The sequence below is a fragment of the Apium graveolens genome, chromosome 8, assembly GCF_009905375.1.
Source record: "Apium graveolens cultivar Ventura chromosome 8, ASM990537v1, whole genome shotgun sequence".
Lineage (NCBI taxonomy): Eukaryota > Viridiplantae > Streptophyta > Magnoliopsida > Apiales > Apiaceae > Apium > Apium graveolens.
The window spans coordinates 7,899,515-7,912,556 of record NC_133654.1 but is presented as its reverse complement, the minus strand read 5'-3'; the positions used below and the strand labels follow the sequence as shown (position 1 = coordinate 7,912,556).

The 13,042-nt window shown below is 35.4% G+C and overlaps 2 protein-coding genes across 3 annotated transcripts; both read right to left on the bottom strand.

The window, feature by feature from the left end:
- Positions 1–608: 608 nt before the first annotated feature.
- Positions 609–8,107, bottom strand: LOC141678320 (uncharacterized). Of its 2 annotated transcripts, none has more exons than XM_074484610.1 (10): positions 7,963–8,107; positions 3,940–4,303; positions 3,649–3,851; positions 3,301–3,531; positions 3,127–3,225; positions 2,812–3,004; positions 2,442–2,692; positions 1,557–1,853; positions 1,397–1,474; positions 609–1,203 (listed from the first exon to the last, which is right to left on the bottom strand). In XM_074484610.1, the coding sequence occupies exons 2-10, from the start codon at positions 4,298–4,300 to the stop codon at positions 859–861; spliced, it is 2,058 nt and encodes a 685-aa protein (XP_074340711.1). In that variant the 5' UTR covers positions 4,301–4,303; positions 7,963–8,107; the 3' UTR covers positions 609–858. The 2 variants fall into 2 exon arrangements, with proteins under 2 accessions (XP_074340711.1, XP_074340710.1); XM_074484609.1 differs by having other exon boundaries at positions 616–1,203; positions 3,301–3,534.
- A 788-nt stretch (positions 8,108–8,895) lies between these two features.
- On the bottom strand, positions 8,896–9,453 carry LOC141679228 (uncharacterized). The gene is made up of 2 exons (XM_074485733.1): positions 9,207–9,453; positions 8,896–9,044 (listed from the first exon to the last, which is right to left on the bottom strand). The coding sequence occupies exons 1-2, from the start codon at positions 9,451–9,453 to the stop codon at positions 8,896–8,898; spliced, it is 396 nt and encodes a 131-aa protein (XP_074341834.1).
- Positions 9,454–13,042: the final 3,589 nt, after the last annotated feature.

Below are 13,042 nucleotides of genomic sequence, written 5' to 3'. Positions count from 1 at the left end.
TTGATATTGACATTGTGATGTGGAACTATTTATATAGTTACTTTCTGAGCTTCTTTGCTCATTTATTTGCTTTGATCTAACCATGGAAGTTAAGCAAGAAGATGGCCAGACTTAGGCGCACCGCTTGCAAGAGTGTTTCTGGCGGTCCCTACCGGGTTGTAGGTTTCCAGATGCCAGAGTAGGTAGTTGTTCTGTGTGAGCAAGCGAGTTAGTTTGAAGGGCTTTTATAGTTGGTTCAAATACAATGGGTTATCTATCGATTCCATGTCGAAATCGAATAAATTTGATCTTAATTATATTTTGGGTTGTTACACAGTAAAATCATTGCAATAGATGTTTTTGTCTGCTAAATAACCACCTTAAGGCAACATTAACCGGTCCTATTGCAATTAATTTATGGTCAAATCTAACAAATATTGCAACAAAATTTGAACCAACTGTAATATTTTATGGCTGATGTAATTTCAAATGGCAACGTGGACATAATTACAACAGTGTTTTAAAAAAAACGAAAGGAACTGTTTGTAAAATATACTAGCCAAGCATTTTTTTATGCCACAAAACCAAGCAATTGTCATTCAAAAGTACCATGACCAAATTAAAAGCAGCTCTCAGGATGTCCCAACATCATCCTTACAAACATTCATAATTTAAGTCTATTTAAAAATAACAATAGCTAGCTAAATCAAATTCACGAGAGAATTTAGTCGCACACAACTAAACCAAATTCGAGTTCGAATTTAACAAAAGAAGCTTGCTATAGCAAACTGCAGATAACTTAAAGATAAATTAAAGTAAAAATCAGATGGCCCCTGCAACTTCATCTCCATCTGCATCACCATCATCGTCGCTCACTTTTTATGCATCCTCATAATCATCTTCATTTTCATCAACCTCGGCAGAACTTTGAGCACATAGTTCTTCAACATCGATATTTAGACCAGGATTCAATTCACCAAGTTTTTCAAAAATCTTCCTTAGCTTCTTCTGCATTTTCTCCTCCATTGCAGCAGCTAACTTTTCAGTTGCTTTTTCCAGTTCCGAAGAATCTGTTTTTCCCTCTTTTGTCAATTTTTTCTTCGTCTTCCTTGTTATGCCACTCCTTCCAACAAGCCAGTTAGGACCATGAGCTGCAAGATCAAGGTCTGCCATCTCCTCATCCTTATCAGTTGATTTTTGAGGAGTTTTTCCATTTTTCTTTTCCTACGTATAAAATTGAGCAACAAACATTAATTTCAATAAAATACAATTACTCCTTGTAAAATTAATGAAGAAATATAGCAGGGCTAATTATTGACAAAAATACTTGTAAAATTTTTCATAAAATCTGAACATGCAATTTATGAACAAAAATACTTGTAAAATTGGTCGAGAAATATAAAAGTGCTATTTTTACCATCATTGTATGACCTTTGCGGGTTTTTGGATAAATTGCCTTCTTTGTGTCTTGTGCACGGGCATCTTTACCAATTTTCTAGAATAAAATAAAATGTATCAGTTTTCTTACAAGAAATAAATGAAGGGACCGTTAAACAACAAATATGGGTACGTCATACCATTTCATTACGAATCTGAGCAAAACTAGTGCGCCCAGCAGTATGAGTATCAGTCACATTCTTTCGATTTTTTTTATTTGTTTCAGCTTTTTTCTTGACTGATTCATCACTCCAGTACTTGAGAAGCACCTTGAACTGTTCCACTGGAATATTTGCAGGCCTGTTTTTCATCCTTTCGGCGTCAGTATCAAATTTGGTATAGCATGCACTCTTAACACGAGATTTGTATACCCTCCAGTCATCAGCAAGGCTTCTAATAACCCAATCCTTGCCTTCCTCGGGAATTATGTACTTTGTCTAACAAGGTACATAAAAATACGGATAAGAATCAAGAAAGAAACAACTATTTACGATAAATAAACCATTATTTTTGTCTAACAAGGAAATGATAAGAATCTAGAATTAAAGAAGCAACTATTTACGATAAAAAAATAGGTTATTTCACTAGGTTATTAAAAAACTAACATCGTAGATCATAGAGAATTTCATTGGCCCAGATAAAAAAGGCCATCTAAATTTCACTATCCACAAACAGGCCCAGATATGGAAATTAAAATTAAAATACATCAAAATTCAACTAAAAGCCCATCAAAACAAAGAACAGAATGCACAACATTATTGTCGATGATGCTCTTAAAATTAGAAATTGATGTTAAATTTAGAGTAAAAACTCTGTTTTTCCTCCAATAAATAACAAGGACAACAAAAATTAAAAAATGACATAAAATCGAACAATTAACACATACACAATTTACGTCACTAGAATAGATAATAAGGACAACACAATTTACATAAAATACCATGTTTACCTAAAATACAGAACAAGTTAATTTCAAAAAAAAATACTGAACAATTTTAGTAAAAAACAATTAAAGTGCTTTTTACCTTGATATATTCCCACCATCCATCTTTTATTGCTTTAGGAACTTTAGACCAATTTACATAATCAAGTGGGATGTACAGCCTTGCTATCGTCCTGATGAAACTACTGAATTCAGTAATGATATTTTTTTCCTTTGACACGGGCTGGAGGTCATGATTTAAATTAATAACTGGCCTTTCATCGAGTCTCCTTGTGAAAACATGATTCATCTTCGTAGGTCCTCTACGCCTTGTACTTTTGGTACTAGATTCACCTACAAAAATAGCCACAAATAAATATGCATATTCCTGATATAAAAAATAAGACCATTACCTAATATTTGAAATAAACCTATTTCGAAGACACAATCCACAACATTTTGGAAGTTATTACCTTCAAAATTTTCATCATCATTGACACGCCTTTGTTGTTCCGCATCTTTTTTGTGTTTTTGTAAATCAACAAATGCTTCCATTGTACCAATCCTTTCATTGGCAGGAGGCCTTTGTAACTGTGTAAGATCAAGAGGAAATGGCGGGGGAGCTGGTAGTGGCGGGGGAGGTGGTAATATATCTCTATCATTAACCTTGCGAATAATACAAAAAAAATAAATTAAATTAAAACATGAATTAAATTAAAACTAAAACCAACTATGTAGATGCATATGAAACACATAAAGATAAGTTAAATTAAATTAAATTCATATACCTCTGTTCTCCCTTCAGTTTGATTTACTGAACATGAACGGGTCCTTGGTCTGACGACGACTTCGTTAACCTTTTTAACATTTTTTACTTTCTTTTTTGGCTAAATACACAAAAAATAGTCAACAAAATTGTATGTTCCAAAAAACAAAGGAGTTGTATTTGTACAAAAATATACCTGAGGAATAACATGTTCTGCTTCTTCTTCGCTTAAACTATCATGTCCAGAAATATATGCTCGATCAAATTCAGCTTCTGACCAATGATCTGTAACTGTTTTCTTTGCTTTCTTGGTGGATTTCCCAGCAGTAAAGAACTCATTTGCCTTCTCCTTCAGTTTATACTTATCAGCTTCTTTCGCATTCGCTTCCATTCTCCTTCTTCTGTTTAGCTCATAATCAACAAGCTTCTTCTAAACCAAGCACCCAATTAATAAACTTAAATGTAAGATGACAATAAAGCATACAATGTGATTACAAAATAAATCTCAGATAATTACCAAAAATACACCGGGATAAAAAATTACCTTATCAGTTGCATTCTTTTTCACCAGTTCATCACCTACATTTTTGTTCTCCCCATCACCTGCCTTTCTAAGCTTTCTGGTACTGATCTGTTTATCATGTTCTATTTCATTCTCCACCAAAGCTCGTGACTTTATCTTATCAGTTATCTGTTGTGTAAGATCTTTAATTGTTACAAACTTCCTTTTCAAGGGTAAATCAGCACCTACGATATAAAGACAAAAAAAAATATAAATTGTCAGTTCAGTACTCAAATTCATATAAAAAATTATTTGGAGCCAAAATTATTTTACCTTCAAAATGTGTCCTTGGTCTTATGACAATATGTGGTTGTATCTGGGTAGCAGACACAATAGATGTGTCCACCACATTGTCAAGGTAAATATCCAATAAAGAACCAAGTTTTACCCCTGCTACAAGATCATCTACATCTTTATCAGTCATCAGTAGTTTCCAGCCATCTTCTTTCTTCGCATAAACGCCTCCAATTTCTTTATATCCAAGGTCATCTTTAACATACTCCATCAGTACCGAGAATGAAAATCTATCAGGATCCACAGCTGCATTAATTGTTGTAGATGTTCCATTTGAGTATTTGGTTTTTTGAAACTGGCCCTTATGGTGGAACCTGAGGAAAAAATAGTTTTCTTTCATAACCTGAAAATAACATAAACATGAATATTAATTAGTCCCCACATTATACAGATATAAGCAATTACTATCAAGTAACAAGTGAAACATAAATATTAAATTTTAGGGCTAAACAACAAACAACAAGTAGCAAAAATCAAATGAACTGGTCATCAAATTTTACAAGCAATCAGGAATAAGTTACAAGTAGTGGTACAATGTTTGTCATGATTAAAAGCAACAGATGAGCATAAAAAAAACAGAAATAAAGAAGTCGGCATGTCCATTCATTCATCATGGTCATCATCATGATCTTCTTTCTCTTCACCGAATGACACATTTTCATTCGGAATGTCATCCCTATGCCAAGTCATATCATCAGTTTGGTTCTGTAATGGGTATTCAAGTTCAGCATTATACATGGTAGGTCCGCAAAGATCTTCAAGCACATCATCAGTTTCCTCGTCTATTCCATTGTGCTCTTTCGGTAGTTTCTTAACAACAAACCACAAGTTCTTTTCGGTACAATCTTGAATGTAGAATACCTGTTGTACTTGTGTAGCTAGTACAAATGGATCATCCTTTTGACATAATTTATTGAAATTGACACGTGTGAGCCCAAAGCAGTCCTTATCCTTTTGATACCAAATGCACCTAAACAAAACAACCGCAAATGCGCCCCAATAATCTACTTCAATAATCTCTTCATTTGCTCCGTAGTAAATAACATCCCCAACTGTTGGATTTTGATCCTTTAAACTCATAAAACTGGTGGTTAGAGCTGTCAAAATGACACCGCTATTTTGTGTAGTACAGTTACCTGGTATGAAATCTGAATCCATTTATGACATAGCCACTAAATTTTTTCGCTGCTCGTTGAGGCCCCCTTGCCAAATTTGACAATTCCAATGTATTTTCAGTTCTTTTCTCAACCTTAGCCTTTAACTGGTTATGAAATTTTAGAGTATGTGTTCTTTCTTTCTTGTATTTCTTCATCTTTGCTTCATTATCATATAAAATACGATGTTCCCTGCAATTTGTACACCAAAATGAAATTAAAATTACCATGTATTCCTAGTTTAAACTACTATATTACCTTAAACATATAAAGGGAATAAGAACATACTCGATAAGCTTCTCAATCTCGACATTTCCACTGTTGAATAGTACGTACCGATGAGCATTTATCCAAACATGTTCTGCCAAGTAGACAGACTTTCCATCTTTATTTCTCCTCGAACCAATGGGGTATCCAACTTTTATGTTCTTCTCAATCTCTTTTTTCCACTATTAGTTAGAAATCTGGAATAAAATGTCACGCATTCTTCTGCCAGGTACACATCGACTGATATTAGATGCAGTTCCGTGGGGCAACTTAGCGTCCATGAATAATGTACAAAAGCTTTCTTTTTCTTTTTTCGTCATGTCGAAAGTTGCTGCCCTGATTTCATAGCGATTGTTATCTCCAATTTTAATGGGATGAAGAACGTTCTGAATACCCATTTCTTGCAAATCTTTTCGGGCACTGATATAGTCTTTCGTCTTGCCACCCATATTCAAAAAAGTCCATATTATTTTATCACATATTTTTTTTATATGCATGACATCTAGATTATGTCTAATTAAATTATCTCTCCAATATGGTAATTGAAACAATATAGACTTCTTTTTAAATGGGCAATCTACACCCCTTTTCCTCTTCTTTGCATCTCGTTTCTCAAATTAATTTTCATATCCATGCAATAATTCTTTAATATCCTTTCCAGATAATGGAGGGGGGAAAACATCAGTTTCAACCTTACCATTAAATCTTCTAGTATCAAACCTATGCTTGTGGTCGGAGGTAGGAATTTTCTGTGGTTCATATAGCAGACTTTACGACTATGCTTCAAATACAATGAAGAAGTACAGTAATGGCAATTCGGACAACCTAACTTAACCTTCGTGCTCCAACCCGATAAAATGGCATACCTTGGAAAATCACTAATGGTCCAGAGGAGACTCGAACATAACATGAATGTTTTATCAACATAGGCATCGTAGGTTTCTAAACCTACTTTCCATAATTCTTTCAACTTAGCGATGAGTGGCTGCATATATACATCTATATCATTACCATGGTACACGGGTCCAAGGACTAGTGTCGAAAGAATTAAGTTATCAGGTTTCATAATCAACCAAGGAGGAAGATTATATTTCACTAGAATAATTGGCCAAGTGCTGTGGCTTATATTCTTCGATCGATGAGGATTAATCCCATCTGCCGCTAAACCTAACATGAGATTTCGAGGGTCCGCTGCAAAACTTGGATGGTTAGCATCCATTGACTTCCAACCCTCTGCATCGGCCGGATGTCATAGCTTTCCATCTTTTGTTCTTCCTAGTGCATGTCATGTCATGAGTTTAGAGTAGTCTTTACACATGAATAAGTATTGGATCCTTGGTTTCAACGGGAAATATCGTAAGACTTTTGCAGTAACTTTCAACTTTTTTCTTCTAAGTCAAGAGAAACAGGTGAAGGAGAAATAGGTGTATCAGTCCTGTTTTTTGGGAGTTTCCATCTTAAAACCCCACAAAATTTGCACTTTGTTAAGTTTATATTTCCCCCCAATACAACATGCAATCGGACAAGCATGTATTTTATGATAATCAAGACTTCATTCTCTAATCATATTTTTGGCCACATTAAAAGAAGAAGGCAGATTTACATCGGGAAATGCCTCCTTTATCAACTTTAGAATACCGCTAAAGGCACCCTCGGTAAAACCATGAGTGCACTTTAATAAGTAAAGTTTCACTATAAATCCTAAAAGAGTAAATTGTTCACACCCCGGATACAAAGGTTGTTTCACTTCCTCAACAAGCTTATAAAACTTTTTTTGCTGTGTCATTCATTCTATTCCTAACTCTACTTTCATCACGAATCATTTTATCAAAATCTTCACCTAGGCCCATACCACTATCACAATCCATCTCCTGATCAACTTTTTTAAACTTAGGGGTTTGCACTTCGTATACCCAATTAACAAACGATGGACACAGACCGTTACTAACGAGATGATCATACACGTCTTCTTCAGAAAATCAGAAACGATTACTACAATCTTTGCAAGGGCATCTTAGTTCAGATCCCGTGGAAAAATTATCGAAAGCATTTTTGTACAAAATCTGTCACCCCATTACTATAGGCCTCACTGTATTTCGGAAGTGAAACCCTAGTCATATTGATTGTTCACAAACTTATTTTCTACACAAAGAAGGAAACAAATGACATACATCATGAATTATATAATCATAATTATAAAATCTCATTTATAAAATGAGATTTTATCAATACAAGCCTAAACATTCCTAATTAAAATTCATATTGAAAGATCTCATAGTTATAAACTAAATCAAAAAACAAACAAACTAAGTTATAATCGGTGACAACAAAGTCAGTACTCATACAATAATCACAAACGAAATCCCTAATTAAAATTATACACAGTCGATTAAACAAAATAACTAAAAAAAATCAGAACATGCACAATCGATTAAAATATATTTTGAGGACAAGAAACAAGATTGAACATAGAAAACATAATCGATTAAGATTTGAAAAGAAGAACAATCACAGGGTATTTTGCAATCAAACTTATAATCGATTTAGGGAAAAAAATTTGACGCAAGGATCTGTGTTTTACCTTTTTGGAGCTTCAAACTTCTTCGAGATTTGTTATCAGCTTCAGATTTCTCCTCAGAAACTCCTCTCTTACGGTGTTCTTCTTCGAGCTGTGTTTATACGCTGTGTTTATGCGGCGTGTGTTTACTTTGTCTAAAAATGTTATGTCGGGTTATGGGCCCTCTTTTTTGTTTGGGAAGCCCGGCAATTTTTTTAATGAAATCCCGCCTAGCAAACCCGCCACTTATTTGGCTAAATTTTTTAATGTACTGTAACGCCTAACAATTCTTATTACAATAGATAGCAAATTGTTAACTTTTTTCTTTTTTTTGCATTTCAATTGCAATGATTTTAAAACTCCCTGCAATATATATACAATGGTCTACCAATTGCAACATCATTTCTCAAATTTTTAAAAATGTGGTTGTCATAACCATTCTATGGTATAGTGCATGTTGTTACTTAATAAACTTAATCAGCTACAAGTTTATTCTTATACAATGCATTCTTATTAAAATTAACATCTTTACTTCTAACGATTTTTTCATCTGTTCATCACCCGTATCATCTGAACCATAATCATTTTGATTAAGTTTAGAAATACGATAACGTAATTGTTTTTCTTCCACAAGAACATGTCCCTAAATTGGAATCCATATTCGAATAAAACTGGACTGATTAAATTCCACGTCAGTTCCATATTAGGTTACACACTAACTTTTGCTGGCGGATACTATCATTACATGGGAATATAATTTCACAATCGTTCATTATATGGGATGAGAGTTGACATGATTCCATTTTATCTCCACCCTCCTGATCTTGAGACCCAATTCCATGGCAATAATTCCAGCAAACCATTTTGGTTTTCTAGTTAGCAACTTCCAGTTTCCGATAATAAATGCAAACACCACTGCACCCCCATATCCTAACACCAAAGTTACCAACATAGCTGTCATTCTCGAAGTTGGTTGCAAGAAAGATTTAGAAGTGCAAGAGAATATAATCCAGCGAGTCGCTGTGGAATTTCGCCTTCAAGTTTGTTGGATGAGAGGTCTAGTGACTCCAACACCGTCAACTTTGCAATCGAGGATGGCATCAGGCCTGTGAGATATTGCAAGAAAGATTGAGAAATCTGATTGACACTAGATTTCCGATGTATTCAGGAATCTCCTTGATAAATTAATGGTTGTGAATATAGTTAACATTTTGTCCAACAGAATCTCATTGCCTTTGATTGCCAGATTCGTGAAATCACTGTAATACTGCGCTCCATATAACGACGCTTCATTTTATTCACTTCACCATTTATCATAGCCTTGAAGTTTCTGAAATATATTTCTGACAGTGTATCAAATATTTGATTGTTTCCAAGATCAAGAACTTGTAAAGCATCAAATCCAGCAAAAGGAGAAGGAATTATTCCTTCTAATCTATTTCCATTTAAATTTACAGTTTCCAGATTACGAAAATTTGTTAAGTTTGGTGGATTGTTCCCCTCAATGTTATTCATCGTAGATCAAGCACCCAAAGAATGGTCAAATTTGTTCGACAAATGGGGAGTAAACCGCTCAAAGTGTTATCAGACAAATTAAGGAGCTGAAGAGAGCTCGAATTACAGATCGAGGTGGGTAATGATCCACTAAGCTTATTGGATTGAAGATCAAGGTACTGAATATTATTCCAAGGTATTTTCTCAAGACCACCTTTTAATCTGTTGTGAGAAATATTCAGATAAAAAAATCCACTGACCCAATCCAGTGAGGAAATAAACTGACTTCAGTATATTGGCCCTGACAATTTACAATCCTTGAGTGACAAAGTGTCCAACGAATCCAAAAATCGTACTGAATCAGGTATACCTGCATGATGGAAGTTTGTTCCACTAAGAGAAAGGTGTTGGAGAGTACCACTGCTTCCCCACTTAACTTTAGGTAATGTAATAATGAGGTTTGTATTATAAGATAAATTCAATAGTTCTTAGTTGGGGAGGTGGAAAGCCTCCTGGGGCAATACTCCATATAAACCAGTATACTTAAGGTTAAGAACTTTTAGGGTTGAAGAAGACAAATTCTTGGGTAAAACTGAGGAGATGTTAACCTGTTCAAGATTAAGCACTCTGAGTTGAGTTAAATTCTGCAATAGTGATTTAAACACTTCATCTGCAAGTTTAACAGGATGGTTGTCACCGAGATCAAGTGAGACCAGTCTATACAAATGAGAAATACCTGAGGGATTGTTCCTTGAAATCCTGTTTTTGAGAGATTGAGACGTGTTAAACCTTTTGCAAAGAAACCGAATTTTTGAGGAGAGAAAAGTCGTTCCAAGAAAGGTTGAGGAACTCTAGATGAGCGAGTTGAAAAGAATGCTGGCAGGAAGAATGGTTCCTACCAACTGACTGCAACTTAAATCCAATCCGAATATATGCCCTGACTTGTGTTCACAGCTAACTCCCTCCCATGTGCAGTAATCTGAACTCATGCTCCAATGCTTGGTCTTCGGATGCGATGAAAATTTGTAATTATTAGGATTATAAGAGCAATTTCTAGGAGAACCAATGGTCAAGCTTTGGTTAAACTGGAACAATGCAGTTTGTTGCTGGACAGGAGTCAATGGAACAACATGGTGGTATTGCAGGCAGATGAGCATCACAATGATTTCGGGAAAAAAGGTGATGAAATTTCTCATTTTTCCCTTTAAAAATTTTGGCTGCATGAATATTAAGGTTCGTAAATGTTTTTTTGTAATCGCATTTCCCAGGGGTTAATGGAATTATATCACAAAAGAGACAGATAGGAATATTATTTCAGAATTTTTGATCTAATGTGGTGACAGTAAACAAGAGATACAAATTTATATCAAATCATTAAAATTTCATTCTAATTTCCATTCTCCTGACCTTGAGTCCCAGTTCGCAGGCAATGATCCCAGCATACCATTTTGGTTTACCTGCCATCAACATCAAGTTTCCGATGATAAATTTTGGCACAACTCCACAGCCGTATCCAATCACCACAGCTTAAAATTGTGATTTCACTAGCCCCGTTGAGATAAATTGTGATTTCACATCAAGTTTCTTGCAGGATGGTATGTGACCTGCAAGAAAATTGTGAGATAAATTGAGATATCTGAGCGAGGCTAGATTTCCAATGTATTCAGGAATCTTCCCTTCAAAATTGTTTTTTGATACATCTATGGCTGTCAACACAGTTAAAATTCTAACCAAGTTAGGAAATGGGTGTTCTATCTTTGAACTCTGGTTTATGAGGCCATGAAAATTATTTGATTTCAGAACAAGAACACGGAGATTTGTGAGGGACTCCAAACACTGCGGAAATGTATCATGTAATTGATTACTTCCCAGATCAAGAGTTTCTAGCTGTTCAAGTTCAGAAAACGAGGTAGGAACTCTTCCTTCCAATTTATTTCCATACAAATTTATACTTTTCAGATTACGAAAATTTGAAAAGGTTGGTGGAATGTTCCCCTGAATGTTATTCATCCGCAAATCAAACACTAAAAGACGGGTCAAATTTGTCTGATAAATTGGAAGTACACCGCTCAAATTGTTATAAGATAAATTAAGAATTTTAAGAGAGCTCGAGTTACAGAACAGGTTGGGCAATGATCCATTGAGCAAATTAGACTGGATATCGAGATACCAAATATCATTCCAATTTATATGCTCAAGACCGCCTGTTAGTCTGTTGCGAGAAAGATTAAGATACGAGTACAAGTCCCAACTCATTGACCCAATCCCATGGGGAATTTCCCCATGAAGTTCATTTTTTGATAGATCTATATGTTCAATGAACTTCGCATCTGCAGAGAATCGCGGGAACTCTTTCATGTTGCAAGATGCCAATCCCAAGTGATGAAGCTTTGGTGGGAGTGTGACCATACTGGTGTTTCTCACTGATAGACTGTTATGAGAAAAATCAAGAGTGTACAGGTTTTTAAGGTGTGAAAACATTTCGCTATCCAAAACACCACTGAAATTGTTTGATGAAAAGACAAGTTGAGTGAGGTTCACAAGCTGAAAAAATGATTGTGGAATGGGTCCATACAGTAAATTGTGTCCACAAGAAAAAACTTGCAATTGTGAATTAGAGGAATCAAATTCATGTAATAGACCTGTGAATCTATTATAGCTCAGATCTAAGACTTGTAATAATGGATTGGCAAACAACCAAGAAGGCAGAGGTCCAGTTAGTGAATTAGATCCCAGATCTAAGATAATTGTTAGTAGCAAGGAGTAGAGTTTTTAGGTTCGTAAGGTTTGCTAAAGCAGTTGGAATTGGGCCACTAAGATAATTGCGTGCAAGGCTCAGCTTAGTAAGTTTACCAAGATTCCCTATGGATCTTGGTATCGGCCCAGACAAATTGCAGGTGAAGAGTTTCAAAGTGGCTAATGACTCTAGAAAGCCTATAGAATCAGGTATACCTCCATGTAAGTTTATACTTCGTAGATTGAGGTGTTGGAGACTAGCACTACTTCTCCACTTACCTTTGGGTAATGCAGCAGTGAGATTATTGCTAAGCTCCCATGCCCATATCTCTAGCACTTCCAAGTTGGGAAGGTGGAAGACCTCTTGCGGTAGTACTCCAGAAATCCTACCTCCGAGTATAAGATATCTCAGGGAAGTAGATAAATTGAAGAGACTCTCATTTCTCCCCCACTTAACTTCGGGTACTATATCGCTGAATGCAATGCTATTAAAGTATAGATCTAGTACCTCCAAGTTAGGATGGTGGAAAACCTCTTGGGGCAATACTCCAGGTACAGCTACAACCGCAAGGTCAAGAACCCTTAGGGAAGTAGACAAATTTGTGGGTAAAACAGAGGAGATGTCAACCGCTTCAAGATTAAGCACTCTCAGTTGAGTTAAATTCTGCAACAGTAATTTAAACACTTCATCTTCAAGTTTAGCATTATAGTCACCAGAGAGATCAAGTGAGACCAGTTTATACAACTGAGAGATGCCTGGGGAACTCTCCCTGAAAATCCGGTATTAGAGAGGTTGAGATGTGTCAAATCTTTTGCAAAGAAACCAAATTCCTGAGGGAACTGATTGGAGAGGGAAAAGGCGTTCCAAGTGAGG

Bases quoted from the DNA above. Each gene is read 5' to 3' on its own strand.
- LOC141678320 (XM_074484609.1), bottom strand. From the start codon at position 4,300: ATGAAAGAAAACTATTTTTTCCTCAGGTTCCACCATAAGGGCCAGTTT. The intron at 3,005-3,126 runs GTATATGAATTT...ATTATTCGCAAG, and splicing joins AAACTGAAGGGAGAACAGAG to GTTAATGATAGAGATATATT. The intron at 1,854-2,441 runs GTAAAAAGCACT...GTACCTTGTTAG, and splicing joins GATGGTGGGAATATATCAAG to ACAAAGTACATAATTCCCGA.
- LOC141679228 (XM_074485733.1), bottom strand. From the start codon at position 9,453: ATGAATAACATTGAGGGGAACAATCCACCAAACTTAACAAATTTTCGT. The intron at 9,045-9,206 runs GTATTACAGTGA...AATATCTCACAG, and splicing joins GCGTCGTTATATGGAGCGCA to GCCTGATGCCATCCTCGATT.